Consider the following 24593-nt stretch of genomic DNA (forward strand, 5'->3'; position numbering starts at 1 on the left):
CCGTAAAGCGCGGCGGCGCTGGGGAGGGGAGAGGCGTCGCGACACTGCCGCAAAGCTCGGCGGCGCCGGGGCGCGGAGCGGCGGCGGCGGCGGCCGTAAAGCGCGGCCGGCGGCGGCGGCGGGGGGGATGTCGGGCCCGGCCGGCGGGGGGGGCCCGCTGCACCCGCGCACGGGGAAGCTGGTGACGCTGGCGCCGGGGGGCCGCAGCGCCGCGCGCTCCCAGCCGGGCCAGGAGTTCAACCACGGGCTGGTGCTGAGCCGCGAGCCGCTGCGCCCGGGCCGCGTCTTCGCCGTGCGCATCGACCGCAAGGTGCGCAGCGCCGAGCACCCGGCCCAGCGCGGGGGGGGGGAGGGGCGCCTCGGCCGCCAGGTGCGCAGCGCCGAGCACCTCGAGGGAGGGGGAGCCCTGCGAGCCAGGGAGATTTGGAGGGGGGGGGGTTTCAACCACCAAGTGCCAGAAACGAGGGGCCCTGCCGAGCTGCAGAAGGGGGGGGGTGTTGGGGCCGGCCCTGGCTGCAATGGGGGGGCTCTGCCGAGCTGCAGAAGGGGGGGGGGGTGTTGGGGCCGGCCCTGGCTGCAAGGGGGGGGCTCTGCCGAGCTGCAGAAGGGGGGGGTGTTGGGGCCGGCCCTGGCTGCAAGGGGGGGGCTCTGCCGAGCTGCAGAAGGGGGGGGGGGTGTTGGGGCCGGCCCTGGCTGCAAGGGGGGGGCTCTGCCGAGCTGCAGAAGGTGGGGGTGTTGGGGCCGGCCCTGGCTGCAAGGGGGGCCCCTCGGAGGGGCCGGCCCTGACTCCCGCCGTCTCCCCCCCCCCCCCCGCGCAGGTGAACTCGTGGAGCGGCTCCATCGAGATCGGGGTGACGGCGCTGGACCCCGAGCACCTGGACTTCCCCAGCAGCGCCACGGGGCTGAAGGGCGGCTCGTGGGTCGTCTCGGGCTGCTCCGTGCTGCGGGACGGGCGCTCCATCCTGGAGGAGTACGGCCAGGACCTGGACCAGCTGGGCGAGGGCGACCGGGTGGGCATCCAGCGCACGGCCGCCGGCGAGCTGCGCCTCTGGGTCAACGGGCGGGACTGCGGCGTGGCCGCCACCGGCCTCCCGCCCCGCGTCTGGGCCGTGGTGGATCTCTACGGCAAGTGCACCCAGGTCACCGTGGTGCCCGGCGAGCCGGAGGAGGCCGAGGACGGCGCCGCGGGAGATGAAGGTAGAGGAAAAAAAACACCCCCGGAGTGTGTGGAGGGGTCCACTGGGGGCAGTATGGGGGGGAGAGGGGGGCGGAGTGTGGGGACGCTTCCCGGGGGCACCCCACTAACACGTGCCCCGTGTGTGTCCGCGGCGGGTCGGCCCCCCTGATTTCCACGGCCGACGCAACCGGCCCCGCTGTCTCGCTCCCGGCGAGCGACGGGCCCTCCCCGACCTCCCTGGACGCTCCCCCCCACCTTTCCGGGTCCCCCCCCCAAACCACCGTCCCCGCGGGGTGTCCGCTGGACGCTCCAGTGTTCACAGAAACGCCCCCCCCCCCACCTTTCTGTGTCCACCCCACCTTGCTGGGTCCCCCACCAAACCACCGTCCCCGCGGGGTGTCCCCTGGACGCTCCAGTGTTCGCAGAACCGGTCCCCCCCCACCTTTCCGGGTCCCCCCCACAAACCACCATCCCCCCGGGGTGTCTGCTGGACGCTCCAGTGTTCACAGAAACGCCCCCCCCACCTTTCCGGGTCCCCCCCACAAACCACCGTCCCCGTGGGGTGTCTGCTGGACGCTCCAGTGTTCACAGAAACGCCCCCCCCACCTTTCTGGGTCCCCCCCACCTTTCTGGGTCCCCACCACACCACCGTCCCCACGGGGTGTCCGCTGGACGCTCCAGTGTTCACAGAACCGCCCCCCCACCTTTCTGGGTCCCCCCCACCTTTCTGGGTCCCCACCAAACCACCGTCCCCACGGGGTGTCTGCTGGACGCTCCAGTGTTCACAGAAACGTCCCCCCCACCTTTCTGGGTCCCCCCCACCTTTCTGGGTCCCCACCAAACCACCGTCCCCACGGGGTGTCCGCTGGACGCTCCAGTGTTCACAGAACCGGCCCCCCCCACCTTTCCGGGTCCCCCCCCCGAAACCACCGTCCCCGCGGGGTGTCCCCTGGACGCTCCAGTGATCACAGAACCGGTCCCCCCCACCTTTCTGGGTCCCCCCCACCTTTCTGGGTCCCCGCGGGGTGTCCGTTGGACGCTCCGGTGTTCACAGAACCGGCCCCCCCACCTTTCTGGGTCTCCCCCCCGACCTTTCCAGATCCCCCTTCAAACCACCGCTTAACCCGCCGTCCAGCCTATTGTCTTCACTTGCAAACAGCGCGCGCCCCGTGCTGTGCTGGGGGCTCCTCTCTTGCCGGCGCCGTAGCCAAAGGGCCGTTCCCGAGGTGACCCCCGGGGCCGGACGGAGAGGGAAGCGGCTGCTTTCTCCTGCCTGGCGTCGTCCGCTCCCGGATTCGGAGAACGTCATTTTCAGTGTCGACGCAAAACGCCTTCGCTATCGCCCGGCCGTACGTCTCGCCGGCGCTAGGCCGACCCAGCGCGTCTCTGGCTGGCTGCAGAGACCTCGCTGGCGCTGGCGACCTGGGGGGATCCCCTCTGCGCCCCTTACGCCGGCTGGTCGCGACGCCCCTCCTGCTGTGGCGGGGGAGCCGAACCTCCGGGCTGCGTTCATCGGTTGCCAGGCTGAAGGGCCGGGTTCCTGTCTGGCTCGTTTCCTGGGCGCCGGGTTCCCTGGAAGGCCGCCCGGCCACTTAAACGTGCCCCCGTTGTGCCCAGGGGGGTGACGCTTCTGCTTTAGAGGTTGCTGCTGGGTGAATCCTGCGCCCGATTGTGTAAAATCCTGCGCCCGATTGTGTAAAATCCTGCGCCCGATAGGGTAAAATCCTGCAAATGTTTTGTCAAAATAACGCTGTGGAGTCGCACCCATTTCAATTATTTCGGTAATTTATTTACAAAATACCCGCCGGCCAGGATCTCTATAACGATGCACAAATTCCCCCAGCAGTAGAGGGTCAAAGAAACCCCGATGACCGCCCGGTTCCCGTGTCTCTGGTCCGTTCTGGTTACCCAGAGCTCCAGCCTGTCCCTCTGCATCCTCGGCCCCAGTGCCCCCCACTTCTGTGCCTTGGCAGGGCCTCCCCCGGCAGCCAGGGCTGGCCCCAATGCTCCCCCCTTCTGCCCCTCTCCGGCCAGGGGGCTGTGGGTCGTGAGTGAGGGGCGTTGGCAGCACTGCGGGGGGCAGGGCTGGGCTGGCAGGGGGCTGCGGGTCGGGAGTGAGGGGCGTTGGCTGGGCTGGGGGGCAGGGAGTGGGGGGCGGGCAGGGCTGGGGGGCGGCAGGTCGGGATCGAGGGGTGTAACTGGCTTCCCTCCTCTTCCTCGTGTTTCTCTTCCCAGGCCCGGCCCTGCCCCGTCCCCAGAGCCGCCCGGATAAATTCCCCAACAGCCTGGAGGCTGAGAACGGTGAGTGACCCCGACCGGCCCCCCACCCCCCGTCCCGCAGCGCGAGCCGCTGCAGCCCCCGGGCCGGCCTGTCCCCTCGAGCTTTGCCCGGGCCGTTACCCAGAAGCCTTTGCTCCCAGCGGGGGTGCTAGGCAGGGTGGGAGGGGGCCGTGGAGAGGGGGGCGGCCGCCCCGCCCGTGAATTGAGCGCTAGGGCCCGGGTCGACTTCGGGGCAGGAGGCGGCGCTGCCGGGTCGGGCTTTCAAATAGACCCCAGCTGGCCTGGCCCCGGCTCCTAGCCTGGGGGCGGGACTTCCCCTTGTGGGGGCCGGTCCCCCTCCTCCGGGGGGGCGGGACTTCCCCTTGTGGGGGCCGGTCCCCCTCCTCCGGGGGGGCGGGACTTCCCCTTGTGGGGGCCGGTCCCCCTCCTCCGGGGGGGCGGGACTTCCCCTTGTGGGGGCCGATCCCCCTCCTCCGGGGGGGCGGGACTTCCCCTTGTGGGGGCCGATCCCCCTCCTCCGGGGGGGCGGGACTTCCCCCCGTGGGGGCTGACCCCTCCTCCTAGCCGTGGGGTGGTAAATCTGGGCCCAGAGGGCTTGACGGGGAGACTCCGGCTCCTGAGCGTGAGCCCGTCCCTAACCCGTCCGTCCCCGGGCCCCTCCCCCACCCCCGGTCCGTCTGTCTGTCTGTCCCCGGTCCCCTCCCCCACCCCCCCCAATGTCTGTCTGTCCCTGCTTCCCCTTCTCCCCCCTCCGTCCGTCCCCGGTTCCCACCCCCGTCCGTCTGTTTGTCCGTCCCTGGTTCCTCTTCTCCCCCCCCATGTCTGTCTGTCCGTCCCTGGTTCCCCTCCCGCCCCCCCTGGTCCCTCTGTCTGTCTGTCCCTGCTTCCCCTCCCCAATGTCTGTCTGTCCGTCCCTGGTTCTCCTTCTCCCCCCTCCGTCCGTCTGTCCGTCCCTGGTTCCCTCCCCCCCCACATCTGTCTGTCCCCCATTCCTCTCCCTCCCCCATCCCCCACATCTGTCTGTCTGTCTCTCCCTGTTTCCTGCCACCCCGTCTGTCCGTCCGTCCCTGGTTCCCTTCTCCGCCCCCCCACCCCACCCCACGTCTGTCTGTCCGTCCATCCCTGGTTCCCCCTGCCCCACATCTGTCTGTCTCCCTGTTTCCTGTCCCCCCCCCCCCCCGTCTGTCTGTCTGTCCCTGATTCCTCTCCCTCCCCCCCTCCTTCCGCATCTGTCCGTCCGTCCCGGGTTCCCCCTCCCCCGCATCCTTCCGTCCATCCCTGATTCCTGTCCCCCCCCCCCCCCAACATCTCTCCGCCCGCCCGCGCCCCCCCAGGCTTGTCCAGCATGGAGCTGTCGGAGGCGGTGAGCAACGCCATCCTCTCGGCCTACAACGGCAGCCTGCTGAGCGTCAGCCTGGGCAGCCCCCCCCCGGCGCCGGGCGAGGGGGGGGCCGCCCCCCTCACCTCCAACGACGCGCTGCTCTTCCACGAGAAGTGCGGGACCCTCATCAAGCTGAGCAACAGCCACAAGACGGCCGAGCGGCGCCGCCCCCTGGACGAGTTCAACAACGGCGTGGTCATGACCAACCGGCCGCTGCGGGACGGCGAGATGTTCGAGGTGGGGGGGCCGGGGGGGGCCGGGGCGGGGTCGTGACCGACCGGCCGCTGCGGGACGGCGAGATGTTCGAGGTGGGGGGGCCGGGGGGGGCCGGGGCGGGGTCGTGACCGACCGGCCGCTGCGGGACGGCGAGATGTTCGAGGTGGGGGGGCCGGGGGGGGCTGGGGCGGGGTCATGACCGACCGGCCGCTGCGGGACGGGGAGATGTTCGAGGTGGGGGAGCCGGGGGGGCCTGGGGCGGGGTCGTGACCGACCGGCCGCTGCGGGACGGCGAGATGTTCGAGGTGGGGGGGGTCGGGGGGGGGGTCGTGTCCGACCGGCCGCTGCGGGACGGCGAGATGTTCGAGGTGGGGGGGCCGGGGGGGGGGGTCATGACCGACCGGCCGCTGCGGGACGGCGAGATGTTCGAGGTGGGGGGGCCGGGGGGGCTGGGGGGACACGGGGGGGGGGCGGGGTCCTGGCCACTCAGACACTGAATGATGATGAGGTGTTTGAGGTGGGGGGGCTGGGGGAACATGGGGGGGGGGGGGTTGCGGATGGGGCTCCTGGGCAGCCAGACACCGAGGGCTGAGGTGGGGTTCTTGGGGGGGGGGCTGGGGGTTCTTGGGGGGGGCTGCGGCATGGCCATGGGGAACCAGCCACCGGACAATGAAATGTCCTACGTCTGGGGTGGGACTGGGATGGGGGTCGGGGGGGGTGGGATATAGGGGGGCTGGGGCATTGGGGGGGCAGGATGCTCTGAGATGTTGGGGGGCATACGGGGAACTGGGGAACGGGGGGTGCTGTGTGACAGATGGTGGGGGGGACGGGGGCGCCCGCCGATGTGGGGGTGCCCTGGAGGGGAGCCCGCAGGGGACGGATGGGGCAGGAGGGCGGCGGGGTGAGGCTGTGGGGCCAGGGGGTGACTTTTGGGGAGGGGGTAGCGGCATTACCCAGGGGGTTTGGGGCAGGAGGGGAGAGAGTCGGGGTACACCCGGAGGGGGTGAACTACAGCAGTGGGGTGGGGTCGGGGGGGCTGGCCGGGGGAGCGGTGAGTCCCCTGACCCCCCCCCTCCCCCTTGCCGCCCCATAGATCCGCATCGACAAGCTGGTGGACAAGTGGTCGGGCTCCATCGAAATCGGGGTGACGACCCACAACCCCAACAGCCTGGAGTACCCCGCCACCATGACCAACCTGCGCTCCGGTACCTGCCGGCGGGGGCGGGGGGAGGCCAGGACGCCTGGGTTCTCTCCCTGCTTCTGGGGGAGGAGGTGGTTAGAACTGGGGGGAGGCTGGGAGCCAGGACTCCTGGGTTCTCTCCTGGCTTGGGGGTGGGGCGGCTCTGTGGGTTCGAGCCAGGACGCCTGGGTTCTATCCCCGTCTCGGGGAGGGGCGGGTCCCGGTGTCGGTTTGTGCCTCAGTTTCTCCACTCCTGTGCAGCTCCTTTGATGGCTGAATTTGGGGGGGAAGAAGGAGCTGAATAGGCGGGGGTGGGGGGGGGCCAGCAGGATGGGGTGGGGGGTGTCCCTGGGGTGCAGGTCCCCGCGGCTGATTGGCTGACGGGAGGACCCCCCCCCCCCCAGGCACGATCATGATGAGCGGCTGCGGGATCCTGACCAACGGCAAAGGGACGCGGCGGGAATACTGCGAATTCAGCCTGGACGAGCTGCAGGTGAGAGCCCCCCCGCTGTCCCCCCAAACCCTCCTAGCTACCCCCCTGCGGGTGAGCCCCCGAGCCCCCCATCGCCACCCCCTGCGGGCCCCCCGAAACCCCATCGCCAGCCCTCTGCCGGTGAGGGGGGTCCCCATATACCTGCACCCCTCATGTGCGAACCAGGCTCCCCCAAACCCGGCCCCCTGTATCCCTGTACCCCCATCAGCCCCCCTCCACCTCTGCCCTCACCCCCTCATTGGGTTCCTCGGCTGCAGCTCCCCCTAACGGCCACCCCCCTCGTCCCCACAGGAGGGGGATCACATTGGCCTGACCCGGAAATCCAACAACGCTCTGCACTTCTACATCAACGGCATTGACCAAGGTAGGGGGCGCAGCGGGGGGCTCAGCAGGGGGCGCGCTCCCCTGGCAGGGGGGTTTGCTCTGGTGCCGTTATAACCAGCCGCCCCGCCCCAGAGGTGGCTGCATCTCAGCACCGAGCGAGGGGTCGCTGGGTAACCGGCCGCCCCGCCCCAGAGGTGGCTGCATCTCAGCACCGAGCGAGGGGTCGCTGGGTAACCGGCCGCCCCGCCCCAGAGGTGGCTGCATGGTGTGTGTTTCCCCCCCCCCCCCCCCGCTCCCCCGCAGGCGTGGCTACCACCCTGACCCCGCTGGTGGTGTACGGCGTGGTGGATCTCTACGGCATGGCGGTGAAGGTCACCATCGTCCACAACCACAACCACAGCGACCGGCTGCGGCGGAACAACGCCATCATGCGGGCGCTCTCCCCGGATGTGGGGCGCCGCGCCCTGGAGGCCGGCGGGGTGGGCGAACCCGAGCCGGAGCGCCTCCTCTTCCACGCCAACTGCGGCCAGAAGGCGGCCATCATCCATGACGGGCGCACGGCCCTCCGCCCGCAGTGAGTGCCAGCCTGCCCCCGCCGGGGCCTGGGGCCATCGTGTAGCCTGTATCTCACCGCCGAGGGAGGGGTCCCTGGGTAACCGGCCGCCCCGCCCCAGAGGTGGCTGCATCTCAGTGCCGGGCGAGGGGTCCCTGGGTAACCGGCCGCCCCGCCCCAGAGGTGGCTGCATCTCAGCGCCAGGCAAGGGGTCCCTGGGTCACCGGCCGCCCTGCCCCAGAGGTGGGCGCATCTCAGCGCCGGGCGAGGGGTCCCTGGGTCACCGGCCGCCCCGCCCCAGAGGTGGCTGCATCTCAGCGCCAGGCAAGGGGTCCCTGGGTCACCGGCCGCCCCGCCCCAGAGGTGGGCGCACCTCAGCGCCGGGCAAGGGGTCCCTGGTAACCGGCCGCCCCGCCCCAGAGGTGGGCGCATCTCAGCGCCGGGCGAGGGGTCCCCGGGTAACCGGCCGCCCCGCCCCAGAGGTGGCTGCATCTCAGCGCCGGGCGAGGTGTCCCTGGGTAACCGGCCGCCCCGCCCCAGAGGTGGCCGCATCTCCGCGCCGGGCGAGGGGTCCCTGGGTCACCGGCCGCCCCGCCCCAGAGGTGGCTGCATCTCAGCGCCGGGCGAGGGGTCCCCGGGTAACCGGCCGCCCTGCCCCAGAGGTGGGCGCATCTCAGCGCCGGGCGAGGGGTCCCTGGGTAACCGGCCGTCCCGCCCCAGAGGTGGCCGCATCTCAGCACCGGGGTGGGTGGCTCGTGTCCGAGCTAACCCGTCTCTCTTCCCCAGCGCCACGGACGACTTCAACCACGGGGTCGTCCTGAGCAACCGGGCCCTGCGTAACAACGAGGTTTTCCAGGTGCGGATCGACAAGATGGTGGACAAGTGGGCCGGCTCCATCGAGATCGGGGTGACCACGCACAACCCCACCTACCTGCAGCTGCCCTCCACCATGACCAACCTCCGCTCAGGTCCGGGCCCCGGCGCCCCTCGGGGGCAGGAGGGGGGATAACACCCGGTGGCTGGCTCTGGCTCCATCCTCACCCTGCCTCCAGCAGGTGGCCAGCTCCCCAAGTGGGGCTGGCAGCCGTGCCCTGCGGCGGGTAGTTCCCCGGGTTAACTGCTGCCCAGAGGGCTGGTGGTTGCTCCCTATGGTGGTTAGTTCTTCGCGTTAACCTCTCCCGGGCCGGACTGGTACCTGTGTCCTGTGGCGGGTAGTTCCCTGGGTTAATTGCCAGCTAGGGATGCTGGCAACTGATAGCTCCCGGGATAATTCATGGCTGCAGCAGGAGCTGGCAGCCGTGCCCTGTGGCGGGTAGTTCCCCAGGTTAATTGCCAGCTGGGGGTGCAGGCAGCTGGTAGTTCCTGGGATAATTGGTGAGTGGAGCGGGAGTTGGCAGCCGTGCCCTGCGGCGGGTCGTTCCCCGGGTTAAGCTCTCCCTGGGTGGACTAGTACCTGTCCTGTGGCGGGTAGTTCCCTGGGTTAACCTCTCCGCAGGGCCGACTGGTGGGTAGTTCCCGGGGTTAATTGCCGGCTGGGGGTGCTGGCAGCTGGTAGCTCCTGGGATAATTGGTTAGTGGAGCAGGAGCTGGCAGCCGTGTCCTGCGGCGGGTAGTTCCCCGGGTTAACTGCTGCCCAGAGGGCTGGTGGCTGCACCCTATGGCAGGTAGTTCCCCGGGCTAAGCTCTCCCCAGGCGGACTAGTACCTGTCCTGTGGCGGGTAGTTCCCCGGGTTAACCTCTCTCCAGGGCTGACCGGTGGGCGGTTCCCCAGGTTAACTGCTGCCCAGAGGGTTGGTGGCTGCACCCTGCGGCGGGTAGTTCCCCAGGTTAAGCTCTCCCCGGGTTAACCTCACCCCAGGGCTGACCGGTGGGTGGTTCCCCGGGTTAACTGCTGCCCAGAGGGTTGGAGGCTGCACCCTGTGGCAGGTAGTTCCCCAGGTTAAGCTCTCCCTGGGCGGACTAGTACCTGTCCTGTGGCGGGTAGTTCCGCGGGTTAACCTCTCCGCAGGGCAGACCGGTGGGTAGTTCCCTGGGTTAACTGACGACTGCGGGGGGCTAGTGGTGAGGCCTCGCAGGCTGCTGACGGCCCCACGTGGCTGAGCTGGTCCCTGGTTCCTGTGGCGGGTAGTTCCCCGGGTTAACCTCTCCCCAGGGCAGACCGGTGGGTAGTTCCCTGGGTTAACTGACGACTGCGGGGGGCTAGTGGTGAGGCCTCGCAGGCTGGTGACGGCCCCACGCGGCTGAGCCGGTCCCCGGGTCCTGCGGCAGGTAGTTCCGCGGGTTAACAGCGAGCTGCGTGACTGGGCCGGGCGCTGCCAATAACGCCCCCCCCCGGCTGTCTCCTCTCCCCCAGGCACCTGGATGATGACGGGCAACGGGGTTATGCACAACGGCACCACCATCCTGGACGAATACGGCCACAACCTGGACCGGCTCAAGGTGAGTCGGGGGGGCGGGGGGCACCCCGTCCCCCCCCCCAACACGCCCCCGGGCAGTGCCCTCACCCCCTCTGCTGCCCCCCCCCCCAGGCGGGCGACACGGTGGGCGTGGTCCGCAAGGAGGACGGCACGCTGCATTTCTTCGTCAACGGGGTGGCGCAGGGGCCGGCCGCCTGGAACGTGCCACCCAACGTCTACGCCGTGGTGGATCTGTACGGGCAGGCGGCGCAGGCCACCATCCTCGACGACACCGGTGAGCCGGGCGGGGGGGGTCGCAGGGACGTGCCGTGCTCCCGGGGGGGCTGGGATCTAGGAGAGGGGGAACAGGACCATGTCTCGGTGCCTGGGGGGCTGGGATATGGGGCGGGGACAGGATGGGACCATGGGGCGTCCTGGGGGGCTGGGATATGGGGCGGGGACAGGATGGGACCATGTCTCGGTGAGGGGGGGGTCCCAGGGCTGGGATATAGCAGGGTGGGGGCCGTGTCTCAGTGGGGGGGGTCCCAGGGCTGGGATATAGCAGGGTGGGGGCCGTGTCTCGGTGCTGGGGGGTCCCAGGGCTGGGATATAGCAGGGTGGGGGCCGTGTCTCAGTGAGGGGGGGGTCCCAGGGCTGGGATATAGCAGGGTGGGGGCCGTGTCTCAGTGAGGGCGGGGCTCCCAGGGCTGGCATAGAACTGGGGGTGGGAGGGGGACAGGGACATGTCGGGGGGCTGGGATATACCTGGGGGGGGACCCTGTCTCTTGGTGCCCGGGGGGGTGTCCCAGGGGCTGGGCTACAGCCGGGGGTGCCCCCCTGTGCACCCCGGGAACACCCCCCCTCCCTCGCTTCCCCCCCCCCCCAGATCTCCTCCCGCTGCCGGACGACCTGTCGGAGGGCAACCACCAGCCGTCGCCCAGCAGCCCCTCGTCCGCCGCCTCGGTGACCGACCTGCGCTTCCACCAGCTGCACGGCGCCAACGCGGTGATCACCAACGGCGGGCGCACGGCGCTGCGCCAGAACTGCCGCAGCGAGTTCAACGACGCCATCGTCATCTCCAACCGGTCGGTGTGTGTGCGTGGCCCTGCGCCCGCCCCCCCCCGCGCCGCCCCCCCTCCGCCCCCGGCCTGCCCCCTCTCCGGGCTTCATGGCTCTCCCCTCTCCCCGCACAGGGCCCTCCGGGACGGGGAACTCTTCGAGATCGTCATCCAGAAGATGGTGGATCGCTGGTCCGGCTCGATCGAGGCGGGTGAGAGACGGGGGGGCCCACGTCCCTGGCGGAATTCCCCACCCGCCCGGAGAGCGCCGCTGGGGGACGGCGGTCGGTTTCACTTCCTGTCCCATCTCGGCGCCGGGCGAGGGGTCCCTGGGTAACCGGCCGCCCCGCCCCAGAGGTGGCTGCATCTCGGCGCCGGGCGAGGGGTCCCCGGGTAACCGGCCGCCCCGCCCCAGAGGTGGGCGCATCTCAGCGCTGGGCGAGGGGTCCCTGGGTAACCGGCCGCCCTGCCCCAGAGGTGGCTGCATCTCAGCGCCGGGCGAATCGCACTGAGACCTGGTGACTCACCTGGATAACAGAGTGGCGAGTCTATTTTCCGAATTCGTGGCTGCCTCCGAGCCGGGAGGGGTCTCCACCGCTTTTGGGGCCAGATCAGAAGTCGAACCGACCGCGCCAAATTTTTCTGACCTCGCCAGCTTGAAATTCAGGGAAGACCATCAGCCCGGCCCCCACTTAGGAAGGGAAAATCAACCAGGGGCTAACCAGCGGGGGGCTCGTATGGCCGAAAAGCCGCTCGGCACGGGGGGGGGTTGCAGTGCAGAGCCCGTTCCGCGGTGTGTGTTATCGAGGGGTGGAGGGGGAGGCCCAGATGGACCCCTGGCGGGGCTGGGCTAGGGCGAATGGGGGGCTGGGCGGCCTCTCCGGGCCCCTTCCAGCCCCTCACGGCTCGGATTCCCTCGGGCAGGGGTCACGGCCATCCGGCCCGAGGACCTGGAGTTCCCCAACACCATGACGGACATCGACTACGACACCTGGATGCTTAGGTGAGTGTGTGTGTGTGGCGGGGGGTAGGGGGGATGTGGGGGGGGGGCTCAGGTGAGTTTCCGGGGGCTCAGCCACAGGAGAGGCAGGGCCGTGTCTTGGGGCGGGGAGCTGGGATATAGGGGGGCGGGGTCAGGGCTGTGGCTTGGGATATGTCGGGGGGACCTCTCGCTTGGGTTCCTGTGGGGGCGTGGGACCGTGTCTCCTCCTGACCCCCCCCCCTTCCTTCCCCCCCCGCAGCGGCACGGCCATCATGCAGGACGGCAACACCATGCGCAACAACTACGGCTGCGACCTGGACTCGCTGACCACGGGCTCCCGCATCGGCATGATGCGCACGGCCAAGGGGGACCTGCACTACTTCATCAACGGCGTGGACCAGGGCGTGGCCTGCTCCGGCCTGCCCCCCGCCAAGGGTGAGCCGCCCCTCCCCGCCCCCCGCAGCGATGGGCCTCTTGGTCTGATCCGGCCCGCTGTGTTCCCCCCACGGACACGCCTCTTGGTCTGATCCGGCCCGCTGTGTTCCCCCCACGGACACGCCTCTTGGTCTGATCCGGCCCGCTGTGTTCCCCCCCAGCAATGGGCCTCTTGGTCTGATCCAGCCCGCTGTGTTCCCCCCCAGCAATGGGCCTCTTGGTCTGATCCGGCCCGCTGAGTCCCACCCTCCCCCCCCAGCAATGGGCCTCTTGGTCTGATCCGACCCGCTGTGTCCCCCCCGCCCCCAGCTATAGGCCTCTTGGTCTGACCTGGCCCAGTGTGTACCCCCGCACAGATGGGCCCATTGGTCTGATCCGGCCCGCTGTGTTTCCCCCCCCCCGCGATGGGCCTCTTGGTCTGATCCGGCCCGCTGTGGTCCCCCCCCCCCCCAGCGATGGGCCTCTTGGTCTGATCCGGCCCGCTGTGTTCCCCCCCAGCAATGGGCCTCTTGGTCTGATCCGGCCCGCTGTGTCCCCCCCGCCCCCAGCTATAGGCCTCTTGGTCTGACCTGGCCCAGTGTGTACCCCCGCACAGATGGGCCCATTGGTCTGATCCGGCCCGCTGTGTTTCCCCCCCCCCAGCGATGGGCCTCTTGGTCTGATCCGGCCCGCTGTGTCCCCCCCCCCCCCCCAGCGATGGGCCTCTTGGTCTGATCCGGCCTGCTGTGTTCCCCCCCCCCCCCCCCAGCAATGGGCCTCTTGGTCTGATCCGGCCCACTGTGTCCCCCCCCACAGACAGGCCCAATGGTCTGATCCAGCCCAGCATGTTCCCCCCACAGATGGGCCCCCCACTGGGCAAATGGCGTCCCGACCGTACTCTGGCCGGGACGTGAGACAAACTCCTCCAAATCGGGCCAGTCCCGATTTTATCGGGACGTCTGGTCACCCTAAGTGTGTGTCTCCTCCTCCCCCCCCCCCCAGGTCCATTGGTCTGATCCAGCCTGGCATGTTCCCCCTGCAGCGAGGGGCCTATTGGTCTGATCCGGCCTGCTGTGTTTCTCCCCCCCCCCCCCATGGATGGGCCTATTGGTCTGATCCAGCCTATTGTGTTCCCCCATGCATGGGATCATTGGACTGATCTGGTGGGGGGGGGGGATATACTGGGTTGGATGGGCCCATTGGTCATGGGGGGGACTGGATGGGCCCATTGGGCTGATCCAGGGCGGGAGGCTATATAGGCTGGATGGGCCCATTGGTCTGCGTGGGGGGGACCATTGGGCCGATCCAGGGCGGGAGGATATATAGGCTGGATGGGCCCATTGGTCTGCGTGGGGGGACCTGGATGGGCCCATTGGTCTGCGTGGGGGGACCATTGGGCCAATCCAGGGCGGGAGGCTATATAGGCTATATAGGCTGGATGGGCCCATTGGTCTGCGTGGGGGGACCTGGATGGGCCCACTGGGCTTGTGGCGGGGGGGGGGAGTATACTGATGTGGGTGGGCTCATTGGAAGGGGGGGTGGACATATACCAGACTGGATGGATCCATTGGCCTGATGGGGGCGGGGGGGGGGGGGGTAATAGTCTAGCTGGGTGTTGTCGCAGCTGCGGCCCGGTTAACCCTTTGCTCCCCGGCGGCGCGGCACAGAGGTGTACGCCGTGGTGGATCTCTACGGCCAGTGCGTCCAGGTGTCCATCACCAGCGCCACGGGCCCCATGGACAACAGCCTGTCGACCAGCAACGTCACCGAGAAATCCTTCCCCCTCCACTCGCCAGGTGAGAGCCCCGCCCCGCCCCAGAGCTGGCTGCATCGCTGTGCTGACTTCGGGGGCCCCCTGTCGGTAGCAGCCCCACCCGGCCTGCCGGGGAGAGCGCCCCTGCTGAGCCCCTGGCCCACAGCGCCCCCTAGTGCCATGGGGCTTGTCCTGCCTGCCAGGAGAGAGCACCCCCTGCTGAACCGCCCCCCCCCCCGCTCCCTGCCCCACAGCAGCCCTAGTACCCCATGGCGCCAGCCCTGCCTGCCGGGGAGAGCGCCCCCTGCTGCCCCTGCCCCACAGCGCCCCCTAGCACCACCCTGTGGCCAGCCCACTGTCAGGGGAGAGCGCCCCCTGCTGAGCCCTGCTCCCTGCCCCACAGCGCCCCCTGGGGCCAGCCCTGCCTGCCAGGGGAGAGCGCCCCCTGCTGAGCCCTGCTCCCTGCCCCACTGCGCCCCCTAGCACCACCCTGGGGCCAGCCCTGCCTGCCAGGGGAGAGCGCCCCCTGCTGAGCCGCCCCACTCCCTGCCCCACAGCATCCCCTAGCACCACCCTGTGGCCAGCCCTGCCTGCCAGGGGAGAGCACCCACTGCTGACCCCCCCCCCCCGCTCCCTGCCCCACAGCACCCCTAGTATCCCATGGGGCCAGCCCTGCCTGCCAGGGGAGAGCGCCCCCCTGCACCGCTCCCTACCCCACAGTGCCCCCTGGCGCCGCCCTGCAGCCAGCCCTGCCTACTAGGGGAGAGCACCCCTTAGCATCCCACCAGCTGTTGATGCCACGTCTCTCCTCACCTGCCCCCCCCCCCCCCCAGTGCCGGGCGTGGCTCACCGCTTCCACAGCAGCTGCGGGAAGAATGTGGCCTTCCAGGACAACGGGTGCCGGGCCGTGCGCGTGGCCGGCTACAGCCACGGCATCGTCTTCAGCATGAAGGAGCTGAAGGCTGACGAGGTGTTTGAGGTGAGTCTGAGCTAAGGTGGCTGGTACAGCCGGTGCCTTCTTCCTGGGGTCAGTAGGGGGCGCTGTGCCCAGCCTGGCTCTGGGGTGGGGGCTACACTCATGTCCCCCCCCCCCTTGCTCAGTGACCTTTGACCCTTGGAGCCAGACCTTCACATGCCTGGCTGTTGCTCGGTGACCTTTGACCCTTGGAGCCAGATTCTCTCCCCTCCCCGCCATTGCTCGGTGACCTCTGACCTTTGGAGCTGGATTCTCTCCCCTCCCCCCCCAGTTGATTGGTGACCTCTGACCCTTGGAGCCAGACTCCCCGTCCCCGCCATTGATTGGTGACCTCTGACCTTTGGAGCCGGAGTCTCTCCCCTCCCCCCCCAGTTGATTGGTGACCTCTGACCCTTGGAGCCAGAGGCGCCCCCCCATTGCTCGTGACCTCTGACCCTTGGAGCTGGATTCTCTCCCCTCCCCCCCAGTTGATTGGTGACCTCTGACCCTTGGAGCCAGACTCCCTGTCCCCCGCCATTGCTCGGTGACCTCTGACCTTGGGGTTGGATCCCTCCCCCTCCGTGCTCGTTGACCTGTGCCCCGTGCTCACCCCCCCGCCCCCCCCCCGCAGGTGAAGATTGAGGAGCTGGACGAGAAGTGGTCGGGCTCCTTCCACGTGGGGCTGACCACCCTGCTGCCCTCCGAGGTGCCCTACGCGGCCACGGGGCTGCCGGCCTCCCTGCCGGAGCTGCACTCCAAGGCCACCTGGCTGGTGGCCGGCTCCGAGGTGCGGCGCAACGGCCAGCTGCAGAAGCAGAACTACGGCTGCTCGCTGGAGAGGCTGGGGGTGAGCGGCGCCGGGGGGGGCGGGGGGGCTGGGCGGGGCGGGGGGAGCGGAGGGGAAATGCAGGGCTGCAGAGGCCCATTGCGGGGAGAGAGGTGGAGCTGGAGGGGCCCAGTGATCTGGTCCGGAGGGGGGGGGGGCAGCGGTCTGGTCCCTGTGGGGGGTAGTGGGGGGGGGGCAGCAGTCTGGTCCCAGGGTTGGGGGAGTGGGCGGGGGATGGACAGGGGCTTGGGGGGCCCAGTGGTCTGATCCTTCGGGGGGGGGGGTGGCAGGAGTGGGCACAGGGGGGCCCAGAGACCTGGTGGGGGCGTGGGGATGAGGGGTCCAGCGGTCTGATCCCGAGGGGGTGGCGGGAGTGGGCAGGGGATTGGGGGGCAGAGATCTGGTCTGGGGGGTGGGGAGTGGGCAGGAGGCGTGCAGATGGGGGGCCCAGCAGTGTGGTCTGGGGGAGAGGGGAGTGGGCAGGGGGCGTGCAGATGGGGGGCCCAGCAGTCTGGTCGGGGGGTGGGGTGGGCAGGGGGCATGCGGACGGGGGGCGGGGAGCGGCCAGGGGTTGTGGGGCCGGTGGGACCATGGCTCTGACCCAGGCCCCCCCTCCCGGCAGGTGGGGAACCGCGTGGGGGTGAAGCGCTGTGCGGACGACACCATGCACATCCTGGTGGACGGCGAGGACATGGGGCCGGCCACCACCGGCGTGGCCAAGGTAAATCCTTGCTGGGACCCCCAACTGCCCAATGGTGCTGGGGGGCAGAGCCCACGGGAGCCCCGCTGGGTAGGTCCCCACCCCAGCAGCCAGCGGCCCCCAAGGGGGCTGCCTTTTGGGGGGACCTGTGATGTCATGGGCGTCGGTCCGTCTCTTCCTGTCGGGGGTGGGTTGTGATGTCATGGGTGTTGGTCTGCCCTTCGATGATGACATCTTATGGGGCGGGGCATAGGGCCCACCTTTTCCTGTCTGGGAGCAGATGTGATGTGATGTCATGCCAGGGTTAGGGCCCGCCCCTTCCTGTTTGGGGGAAATATGATGTGATGTCACAGGAAATCGCTGCCCCGTGAGCTCCCGGAGTGTCCCCCATCACTTCCTCCCCACAACCGGACGTCTCTGTCCCTGCCGTGTCCAGTGCTGAGGGGTTCCGCCTCGCTGCAGTGTGGGATAAACCCAGCAGTCCCAGCCCCCCGGTTCTAACCACTAGACCCCACTCCCCTCCCAGAGCTGGGGAGAGAACCCAGGAGTCCTGGCTCCCAGGACCCGTGCTCCAACCCACCAGCCCCCACTCCCCTCCCAGAGCCGGGGAGAGAACCCAGGAGTCCTGGCTCCCAGCGCCCCCTGCTCTGACCCAGTAGCCCCCACTCCCCTCCCAGAGCCGGGGAGAGAACCCAGGAGTCCTGGCTCCCGGCCCCCCCTGGTCTGACCCACCAGCCCCCACTCCCCTCCCAGAGCCGGGGAGAGAACCCAGGAGTCCTGACTCCCAGCCCCCCCTGCTCTAACCCACCAGCCTCCCCTCTCCCCCCGTGTCCTGTGTCCTCAGAACGTCTACGTGGTGCTGGATCTGTACGGGCGCGTCACCGCGGTCTCCATTGTCAGCTCCACGGTGCTGGAGGAGTCGGACGGCACCAAGCCCCCGTCAGTCGCCTCCGAGACGTACAGCGAGGAAGAGGAGGAGGAGGAGCCCACACCTGTGAGTGCTGGGAGACGGGCAGTTCACCCCTTGGCCTTGAGGGGGCGCCAGCCCTGCTCCAGCCTCAGGGTGGGAAGATGCTGCCTGTCCCCTCTAGGGGGCGCCGGCTCCCACCCGGCCCCAGGGTGGGGACTGGCTGGCTCAGGGGGGACGGGGAATGGGGCAGGGGCCTGTCCCCTCTAGGGGGCGCCGACTCCCACCCGGCCCCAGGGTGGGGACTGGCTGGCTCAGGGGGGACGGGGAATGGGGCAGGGGCCTGTCCCCTCTAGGGGGCGCCGACTCCCACCCGGCCCCAGGGCGGGGACTGACTGGCTCAGGGGGACGGGGAATGGGGCAGGGGCCTGTCCCCTCTGGGGGTTGCCGGCTCGAGCTGGGGAGTGACCCCCTTCCCCTCCCCTTGGCTGCAGTGTGAGAACGAGGCCCCCGTGCCGCCGGCCGCCATGGAGTTCCTGGAGAACCACGGCAAGAACATCCTGCTGTCCAACGGCAACCTGACGGCCACCCGCGTGGCCAGCTACAACCAGGGCATCGTGGTCATCGCCCAGCCCCTGCCCCAGGGCCAGCTGTTCCAGGTGTGGCCCTGGGCCCCCTCCTGCCCCTGGGGGGAGGATGTGATGTCATGATGGAGGTGGCTGCAGGGTCTGCTACTTCCTGTCGGGGGAGGAGGTGATGTCATGATGGAGGTGGCTGTAGGGTCTGCTACTTCCTGTCGGGGGAGGATGTGATGTCATGATGGAGGTGGCTGTAGGGTCTGCTACTTCCTGTCGGGGGAGAATGTGATGTCATGATGGAGGTGGCTATAGGGTCTGCTACTTCCTGTCGGGGGAGGAGGTGATGTCATGATGGTGGTGGCTGTAGGGTCTGCTACATCCTGTCGGGGGAGGAGGTGATGTCAGGAAGTAGCAGGTCCACCTCCCCCTTCCATCATATCTGGGGAGGATGTGATGTCATTATGGGGGAGGATGTGACATGAGAGGGGAGGGGGGAGGATGTGATGTCATGAGGGAGGTAGCTATAAGGTCTGCTACTTCCTGTCAGGGGAGGATGTGATGTCATGATGGAGGTGGCTATAGGGTCTGCTACTTCCTGTTGGGGGAGGATGTGATGTCATGATGGAGGTGGCTATAGGGCCTGCTACTTCCTGTCAGGGGAGGATACAATGTTATGATGCGAGCAAGTGTAGGGCCTGCTACTTCCTGTCAGGGGAGGATGTGATGTCATGATGGAGGTGGCTATAGGGCCTGCTACTTCCTGTCGGGGGAGGATGTGATGTCGTGATAGGGAGGATGTTGATTCTGCTCCTGTCCGTCTAGGGCACGTGTGATGTCATGATGGGGATGTGACCTCACACAGGGGGGTACCATTCAGGGCCCCATGGGAGGTGGGTCCCGGTGGCTTCTGACATCACTTCCTCTCCAGTGGCATCACGGTTGTTCTCCCACGTTTCCTCCCCCCCCCCCCCCTTTTCCCAGGTTCACATCGACTTCCTGAACCCCCAGTGGACGTCGTCCCTGTGCCTGGGCCTCATCGGCACCTCGCCCGAGCGCCTCAACTTCCCCGCCACGGCCTGCTCCCTCAAACGCTGCGCCTGGCTGCTGCAGCGCGACTCCGTCTTCCACAACTCGCTCAAGGTGGGGAGGGGCCCCCCGGCCCCACCCGGCCCCGGGGCGGGGACTGGCTGGCTCAGGGGGGCGGGGAATGGGGCAGGGGCCTGTCCCCTCTGGGGGGCGCTGGCTCCCACCCGGCCCCGGGGCGGGGACTGGCTGGCTCAGGGGGGCGGGGAATGGGGCAGGGGCCTGTCCCCTCTGGGGGGCGCCGGCTCCCCCCCCGGCCCCGGGGCGGGGACTGGCTGGCTCAGGGGGGGCAGGGAATGGGGCCCGGGGCTCACTGTGGTCCGTCCCCCCCAGATCTGTGAGAACTACGGGCCCAATCTGGACACGTGCCCCGAGGGGACGGTGCTGGGCCTGCTGGTGGACTCGAGCGGCTGCCTGCACCTCTACGTCAACGGGATGGACCAGGGGGTGGCCGCCCAGGACATCCCCAGCCCCTGCTACGTGCTGGTCGACCTCTACGGGCAGTGCGAGCAGGTGAGCCCCGCCCCTGCGGGGGGGAGAACCCAGCCCCCCCTGCTCTAACCGCCAGCCCCCACTCCCCTCCCAGAGCTGGGGACAGAACCCAGGAGTCCTGGCTCCCAACCCCCCTGCTCTAACCACTATCCCCTACTCCGCTCCCAGAGCCAGGGAGAGAACCCAGGAGTCCTGGCTCCCAACCCCCCTGCTCTAACCCACCAGCCCCCACTCCCCTCCCAGAGCTGGGGAGAGAACCCAGGAGTCCTGGCTCCCAGTGCCCCCACTCCAACCTACCAGTCCCCACTCCCATCCCAGAGCGGGGGACAGAACCCAGGAGTCCTGACTCCCAGCCCCACCTGCTCTAACCCACCAGCCTCCATTCCACTCCCAGAGCCAGGGAAAGAACCCAGGAGTCCTGGCTCCCAGCCTCCCCGCTCTAACCCACCAGCCCCCATTGCCCTCCCAGAGCCGGGGAGAGAACCCAGGAGTCCTGGCTCCCAGCCCCCCCTGCTCTAACCCACCAGCCCCCACTCCCCTCCCAGAGCCGGGGAGAGAACCCAGGAGTCCTGGCTCCCAGCCCCCCCTGCTCTAACCCACCAGCCCCCACTCCCCTCCCAGAGCCGGGGAGAGAACCCAGGAGTCCTGGCTCCCAGCCCCCCCTGCTCTAACCCACCAGCCCCCACTCCCTTCCCAGAGCCAGGGGGAGAACCCAGGAGTCCTGGCACCCAGCTCCCCCCCAACCAGTGCATTTGTCCCCCCAGGTTACCATAGTAACGAATGACACCCCAGCGCTGGGAGGGGAGAGCGGGGACCCCCGCGCCCAGGCGGACATGGAGAAGGCAGACATGGTGGACGGTGAGTGACGGAGGGGGGCGGGATCTGCCTGGGTGAGGGAGTGGGGCCGGGGCAGGGCCCTCCCCTCTGCGCCTTTGGGGCGTGTGGGGCAGGGGCGGGGCTGGCTACCCTCTGTCTCTGTGGCAGGCATTAAGGAGAGCGTGTGCTGGACGCCCCCCGTGGACACGAACACCATGAAGACCTGCGAGTATCACGCCCTCTGCGCCCGCTTCAAGGACCTCCTGCTGCTGCCAGGTGAGCCGGGAGCCGCCTCTCCGGGGGCAGCGGGGTGGGGTGGGGGGCACCCCGCTTCTCAGGAACCCGCCCCATGTGGCGCCGTGTTAGCGACCGAAGGGGGCCGGCTGGTTTCCAACGTGTGCGGGAGCTGGATGGTGGACGTTGTCATTAGGGTTCAGAGTTAACGCCCCATTCCTCAGGCTCGGGCCAGCTCTCCTCCCGAGGAGGGGAAGGAAAAGGGGGGCTGCCTCTGCTCCCCTCTTCCCCCCCCAACACCTGACTCGCCCCCCCTTTCCCTCCCAGACGACTACTTTGCCGAAGACCCTAAATTCAGCCTCTGCTACTGCGAGTCGTGCCACAAGCTGCGGGGGGACGAGGCCTATTACAAGCGGGGGGACCCCCCCCGGGACTACGCCTTGCCCTTCGGCTGGTGCCGTTTCAACCTCAGGTACCCGGGAGGGGGATCGGACTGGCGGGGGGGAGGTTGGGGTGTGGGTGGGTCTAGCTGGGAACGGACTGCGGCGGGGGGGGGGATGTGGGGTATGGGTGGAGGGGGTTCCTGGCTCTGATACCCTCCCCCTTCCCCCTGGCAGGGTGAACCCCCAGCTGGAGGTGGCCAGCACCTGTAAGAAGTGGCACATGGCTTATCACGGCACCAGCGTGGGCGCCGTCCGGAGGATGCTGGACCAAGGGGAGCTGGGGGCAGGTAGGAGGGACCCGGCACCGAGCCCGATGCGCCCCTCCCGGCCCCCCTGCTCTGACCCACCAGCCCCCGCTCCCCTCCCAGAGCCGGGGAGAGAACCCAGGCGTCCTGGCTCCCAGCCCCCCCTGCTCTGACCCACCAGCCCCACTCCCCTCCCGGAGCCGAGGAGAGAACCCAGGCGTCCTGGCTCCCAGCCCCCCCTGCTCTAACCCACCAGTCCCCTCCCAGCACTGGGGAGAGAACCCAGGAGTCCTGGCTCCCAGCCCCCCCTGCTCTGACCCACCAGCCCCCACTCCCCTCCCAGAGCCGGGGAGAGAACCCAGGCGTCCTGGCTCCCAGCCCCCCCTGCTCTAACCCACCAGCCCCCACTCTCCTCCCAGAGCCGGGGGAGAGAACCCAGGCGTCCTGGCTCCCAGCCCCCCCTGCTCTAACCCACCAGCCCCCACTGCCCTCCCAGAGCCGGGGAGAGAACCCAGGAGTCCTGGCTCCCAGCCCCCACTGCTCTAACCCACCAGCCCCTACTCCCCTCCCAGAGCCGAGGAGAGAACCCAGGAGTCCTGGCTCCCAGCCCCCCCTGCTCTGACCCACGAGCCCCCACTCCCCTCCCAGAGCCGAGGAGAGAACCCAGGAGTCCTGGCTCCCAGCCCCCACTGCTCTAACCCACCAGCCCCTACTCCCCTCCCAGAGCCGAGGAGAGAACCCAGGAGTCCTGGCTCCCAGCCCCCCCTGCTCTAACCCACCAGCCCTGGCCCTGGCCCAATGGGTTCCAGGCCCCAGACTCCACCCACAGGGGGAGGCGGGTGGGGCCTGCAGGGGGGGGGCTGATCCGGGCTCACTGATTGGCTGTCCCGGTCCCCCCCCCCCCCCCCGCAGGCAGCGCGTCCATCCTGAGCTGCCGGCCTGCCAAGGCGGACCCCCAGGGCGGGGGCTACCACGAGCCGGAGAACAGCTCCCCCGGCCGGGGGGCCGAGCCCCAGCGCGTCCTGCTCTCGCCCACCCTGCGCTACGCCGGCCTGGAGGCCTTCGCCACCAAAGTGCAGTGAGTGCTGCCCGCCACCGGGGGGGGCCAGCGAGTTGGGGGGCAGCGGTGGGTCCCTGACCCCCCCTTCTCTCTCTTTTTTTTTTCCCCTCCGCGCAGATTCCGGGACCCCAAGTCTCAGCGGCAGCACGGGGCCCAGGTGGCCTTCCAGGTGTGCGTGCGCCCCGGCTCCTACAAGCCCGGCCCCCCCTCGGCCGGCGCCCCCGACCCCCCGGACCCCCGCTTCAGCCCCGCCGAGCTCGAGTGGGTCACCAAGGAGAAGGGGGCCACCGTCCTCTACGGCCTGCTGGTGCGCGTGGAATGACCCCCCCCACACCCCTCGTATGGACCAGCGGGGGGCGCCGGATGCTGGGGGGGGGCCTCTTCTAAGTGCCCCCCCTATTCCAGAGGACGACTGCATTTCTGGGGGGGGGTCTTTGCGCCCCCTCTCCGGATGCCCAGCAGAGGGGCATGACCCCAGAAGCGGCTGCCATTTTGGGGGAGGGTCCCCCCCCCCTCCTGTGGCACAGCCTGGGGGGGTGCGGGAGGGGGGGAGAATTTGGACAAGTCTGACACTGTTTTAAAGCTGGGGGGGGGGGAGGCCCCCCCCTACACACAGCTCCCTCCGGTGGCCAGAGCTGTCTTTTGCACATAGAAAATGCTAAGGATTGGCGGGGGGGGGGGGGGCACCTGTAGCATGCGGGGAGATTTGGGGGGGGGTTATTGAACCCCAAAGGACTTAATTTTTTTTCGTGGGGGGGGGGTCTATGTCTACCCCCTAAACCACTTCCGTTGTGGGGGGGGTAGAGAAGACGTACCTCCATGCCCCCCCCCCACATGATTTCATGCTGGGGAGGGGTTCAGCTCTGCCCTAGGCTGGGATTTCCCATTGAACATTTCAAGGGGGGAGCACTAGATTGAATGACGGGGGGAGGGGGGGTTGGACTAGTCCATGGGGAGTGTGTGTGTGTGTGTGGGGGGTTTAGCTGTTACTCCCCCCTCCTTGAAGTGGGGGGGGGGGGAAGTGATTCTCCTGGTGTCCGTTGGGGGGGGGGTGCCCCCACCCTGTATTTTAAGGGGGTGAATTTTAGCACTTACAGCTGCCCCCTGCTCAGGTTAGGGGGGTTGGAGGGGGGGCGGATATGTCAACTAAATGACCCTGCCCCCCCCAGTTATCACTGTCCCCCACCCCCTTCCCTCCCTGCCCCCCCCAGCCAGCTCTCCATTCCTGCCCCCAGAGCGCTCCCCTCCCCCCCATCCACCCTATTTTGTCCCCCCCCCTTATTTATTACCCGTCGGTGGTGTTGAAATGTGAATTTCCTTGGGGGTGGGGATGGCGGGGGGGGGCGCAGCTCCCCCCGTTTCACCCCAACCTGTTACTTTTTTTTAAGTTTTTATTTAAGATGCTTTTCCATGTAAGGCTGGGGGTGGGGGGGGAGAGGGAGGCAGAGCCGTGGGGGGGGGGGGTGGAGTTGAATGTGGGGTGTAAAGGGGGGGGTTGTTCGTGGAGCACCCCCCCCCCGATTGATAAACCGCCATCCACCCAGTTCAAGTGTGTCTGTGTGTGTGTCTCATGCCCTAGTGCAGAACTGCCTCCTTGTGAGGTTTGCCCCCCCACACCCCACAGTAGTTACCCCCCAACATACCCTGGGTGCCTCCCTGGAGGTGACCCCCCCATGCACCCCAATTCGGGTTCCCCTGGCACCCCAGGAGGTTGGGTCTCCCCCGGCTCCAGCATTGGGGGGGGGGGCACAGTCCTTCCACGGCTGTGCCCTATGTGCGTGGGGGGGGTGTCAGAGTTGGGGGGTGTCCTCCTGCCTCCACCCCCCCGTTCCGGGGTCTGGCAGTGAGGAGCAATGGGGTGCTGCCCCCCCCTGCTGTGGGGGGGGGGTGAACACAGCCATGGGCCTGCCCCTGGGCGTAGGGGTCCCCCTGCCCCCCAACAGAAAAGGGCGGGGCCGTTCCCCTCCCCCAGCGCCGGGGGGGGGGAGGAGGCGGGGCGCTGGGTCGGGATCCCACTTCTGCCACCAGTGGGCAAGGGGCGGAGCCT

At 69.0% G+C, this 24593-nt stretch overlaps 1 protein-coding gene across 1 annotated transcript; it reads left to right on the forward strand.

Moving 5' to 3' along the window:
* The first annotated feature begins 127 nt into the window (after positions 1 to 127).
* Positions 128 to 23980, forward strand: NEURL4 (neuralized E3 ubiquitin protein ligase 4). Its single transcript, XM_045000644.1, has 29 exons — positions 128 to 310; positions 819 to 1197; positions 3413 to 3478; positions 4792 to 5075; positions 6148 to 6259; positions 6639 to 6727; positions 7019 to 7091; positions 7355 to 7625; positions 8391 to 8572; positions 9958 to 10043; positions 10133 to 10295; positions 10887 to 11085; positions 11194 to 11270; positions 11983 to 12061; positions 12300 to 12475; positions 14122 to 14250; positions 15041 to 15186; positions 15794 to 16009; positions 16611 to 16709; positions 17533 to 17682; positions 18090 to 18254; positions 19155 to 19313; positions 19590 to 19769; positions 20513 to 20606; positions 20733 to 20840; positions 21126 to 21270; positions 21416 to 21528; positions 22399 to 22564; positions 22664 to 23980. The coding sequence occupies exons 1-29, from the start codon at positions 128 to 130 to the stop codon at positions 22866 to 22868; spliced, it is 4494 nt and encodes a 1497-aa protein (XP_044856579.1). The 3' UTR covers positions 22869 to 23980.
* The last annotated feature ends 613 nt before the right edge of the window (positions 23981 to 24593 follow it).

This window comes from Mauremys mutica, unplaced genomic scaffold (assembly GCF_020497125.1).
Source record: "Mauremys mutica isolate MM-2020 ecotype Southern unplaced genomic scaffold, ASM2049712v1 000557F_np12_obj, whole genome shotgun sequence".
NCBI lineage: Eukaryota > Metazoa > Chordata > Testudines > Geoemydidae > Mauremys > Mauremys mutica.

Bases quoted from the DNA above. Each gene is read 5' to 3' on its own strand.
- NEURL4 (XM_045000644.1), top strand. From the start codon at position 128: ATGTCGGGCCCGGCCGGCGGGGGGGGCCCGCTGCACCCGCGCACGGGG. The intron at 311-818 runs GTGCGCAGCGCC...CCCCCCGCGCAG, and splicing joins CCGTGCGCATCGACCGCAAG to GTGAACTCGTGGAGCGGCTC. The intron at 15,187-15,793 runs GTGAGTCTGAGC...CCCCCCCCGCAG, and splicing joins AGGCTGACGAGGTGTTTGAG to GTGAAGATTGAGGAGCTGGA.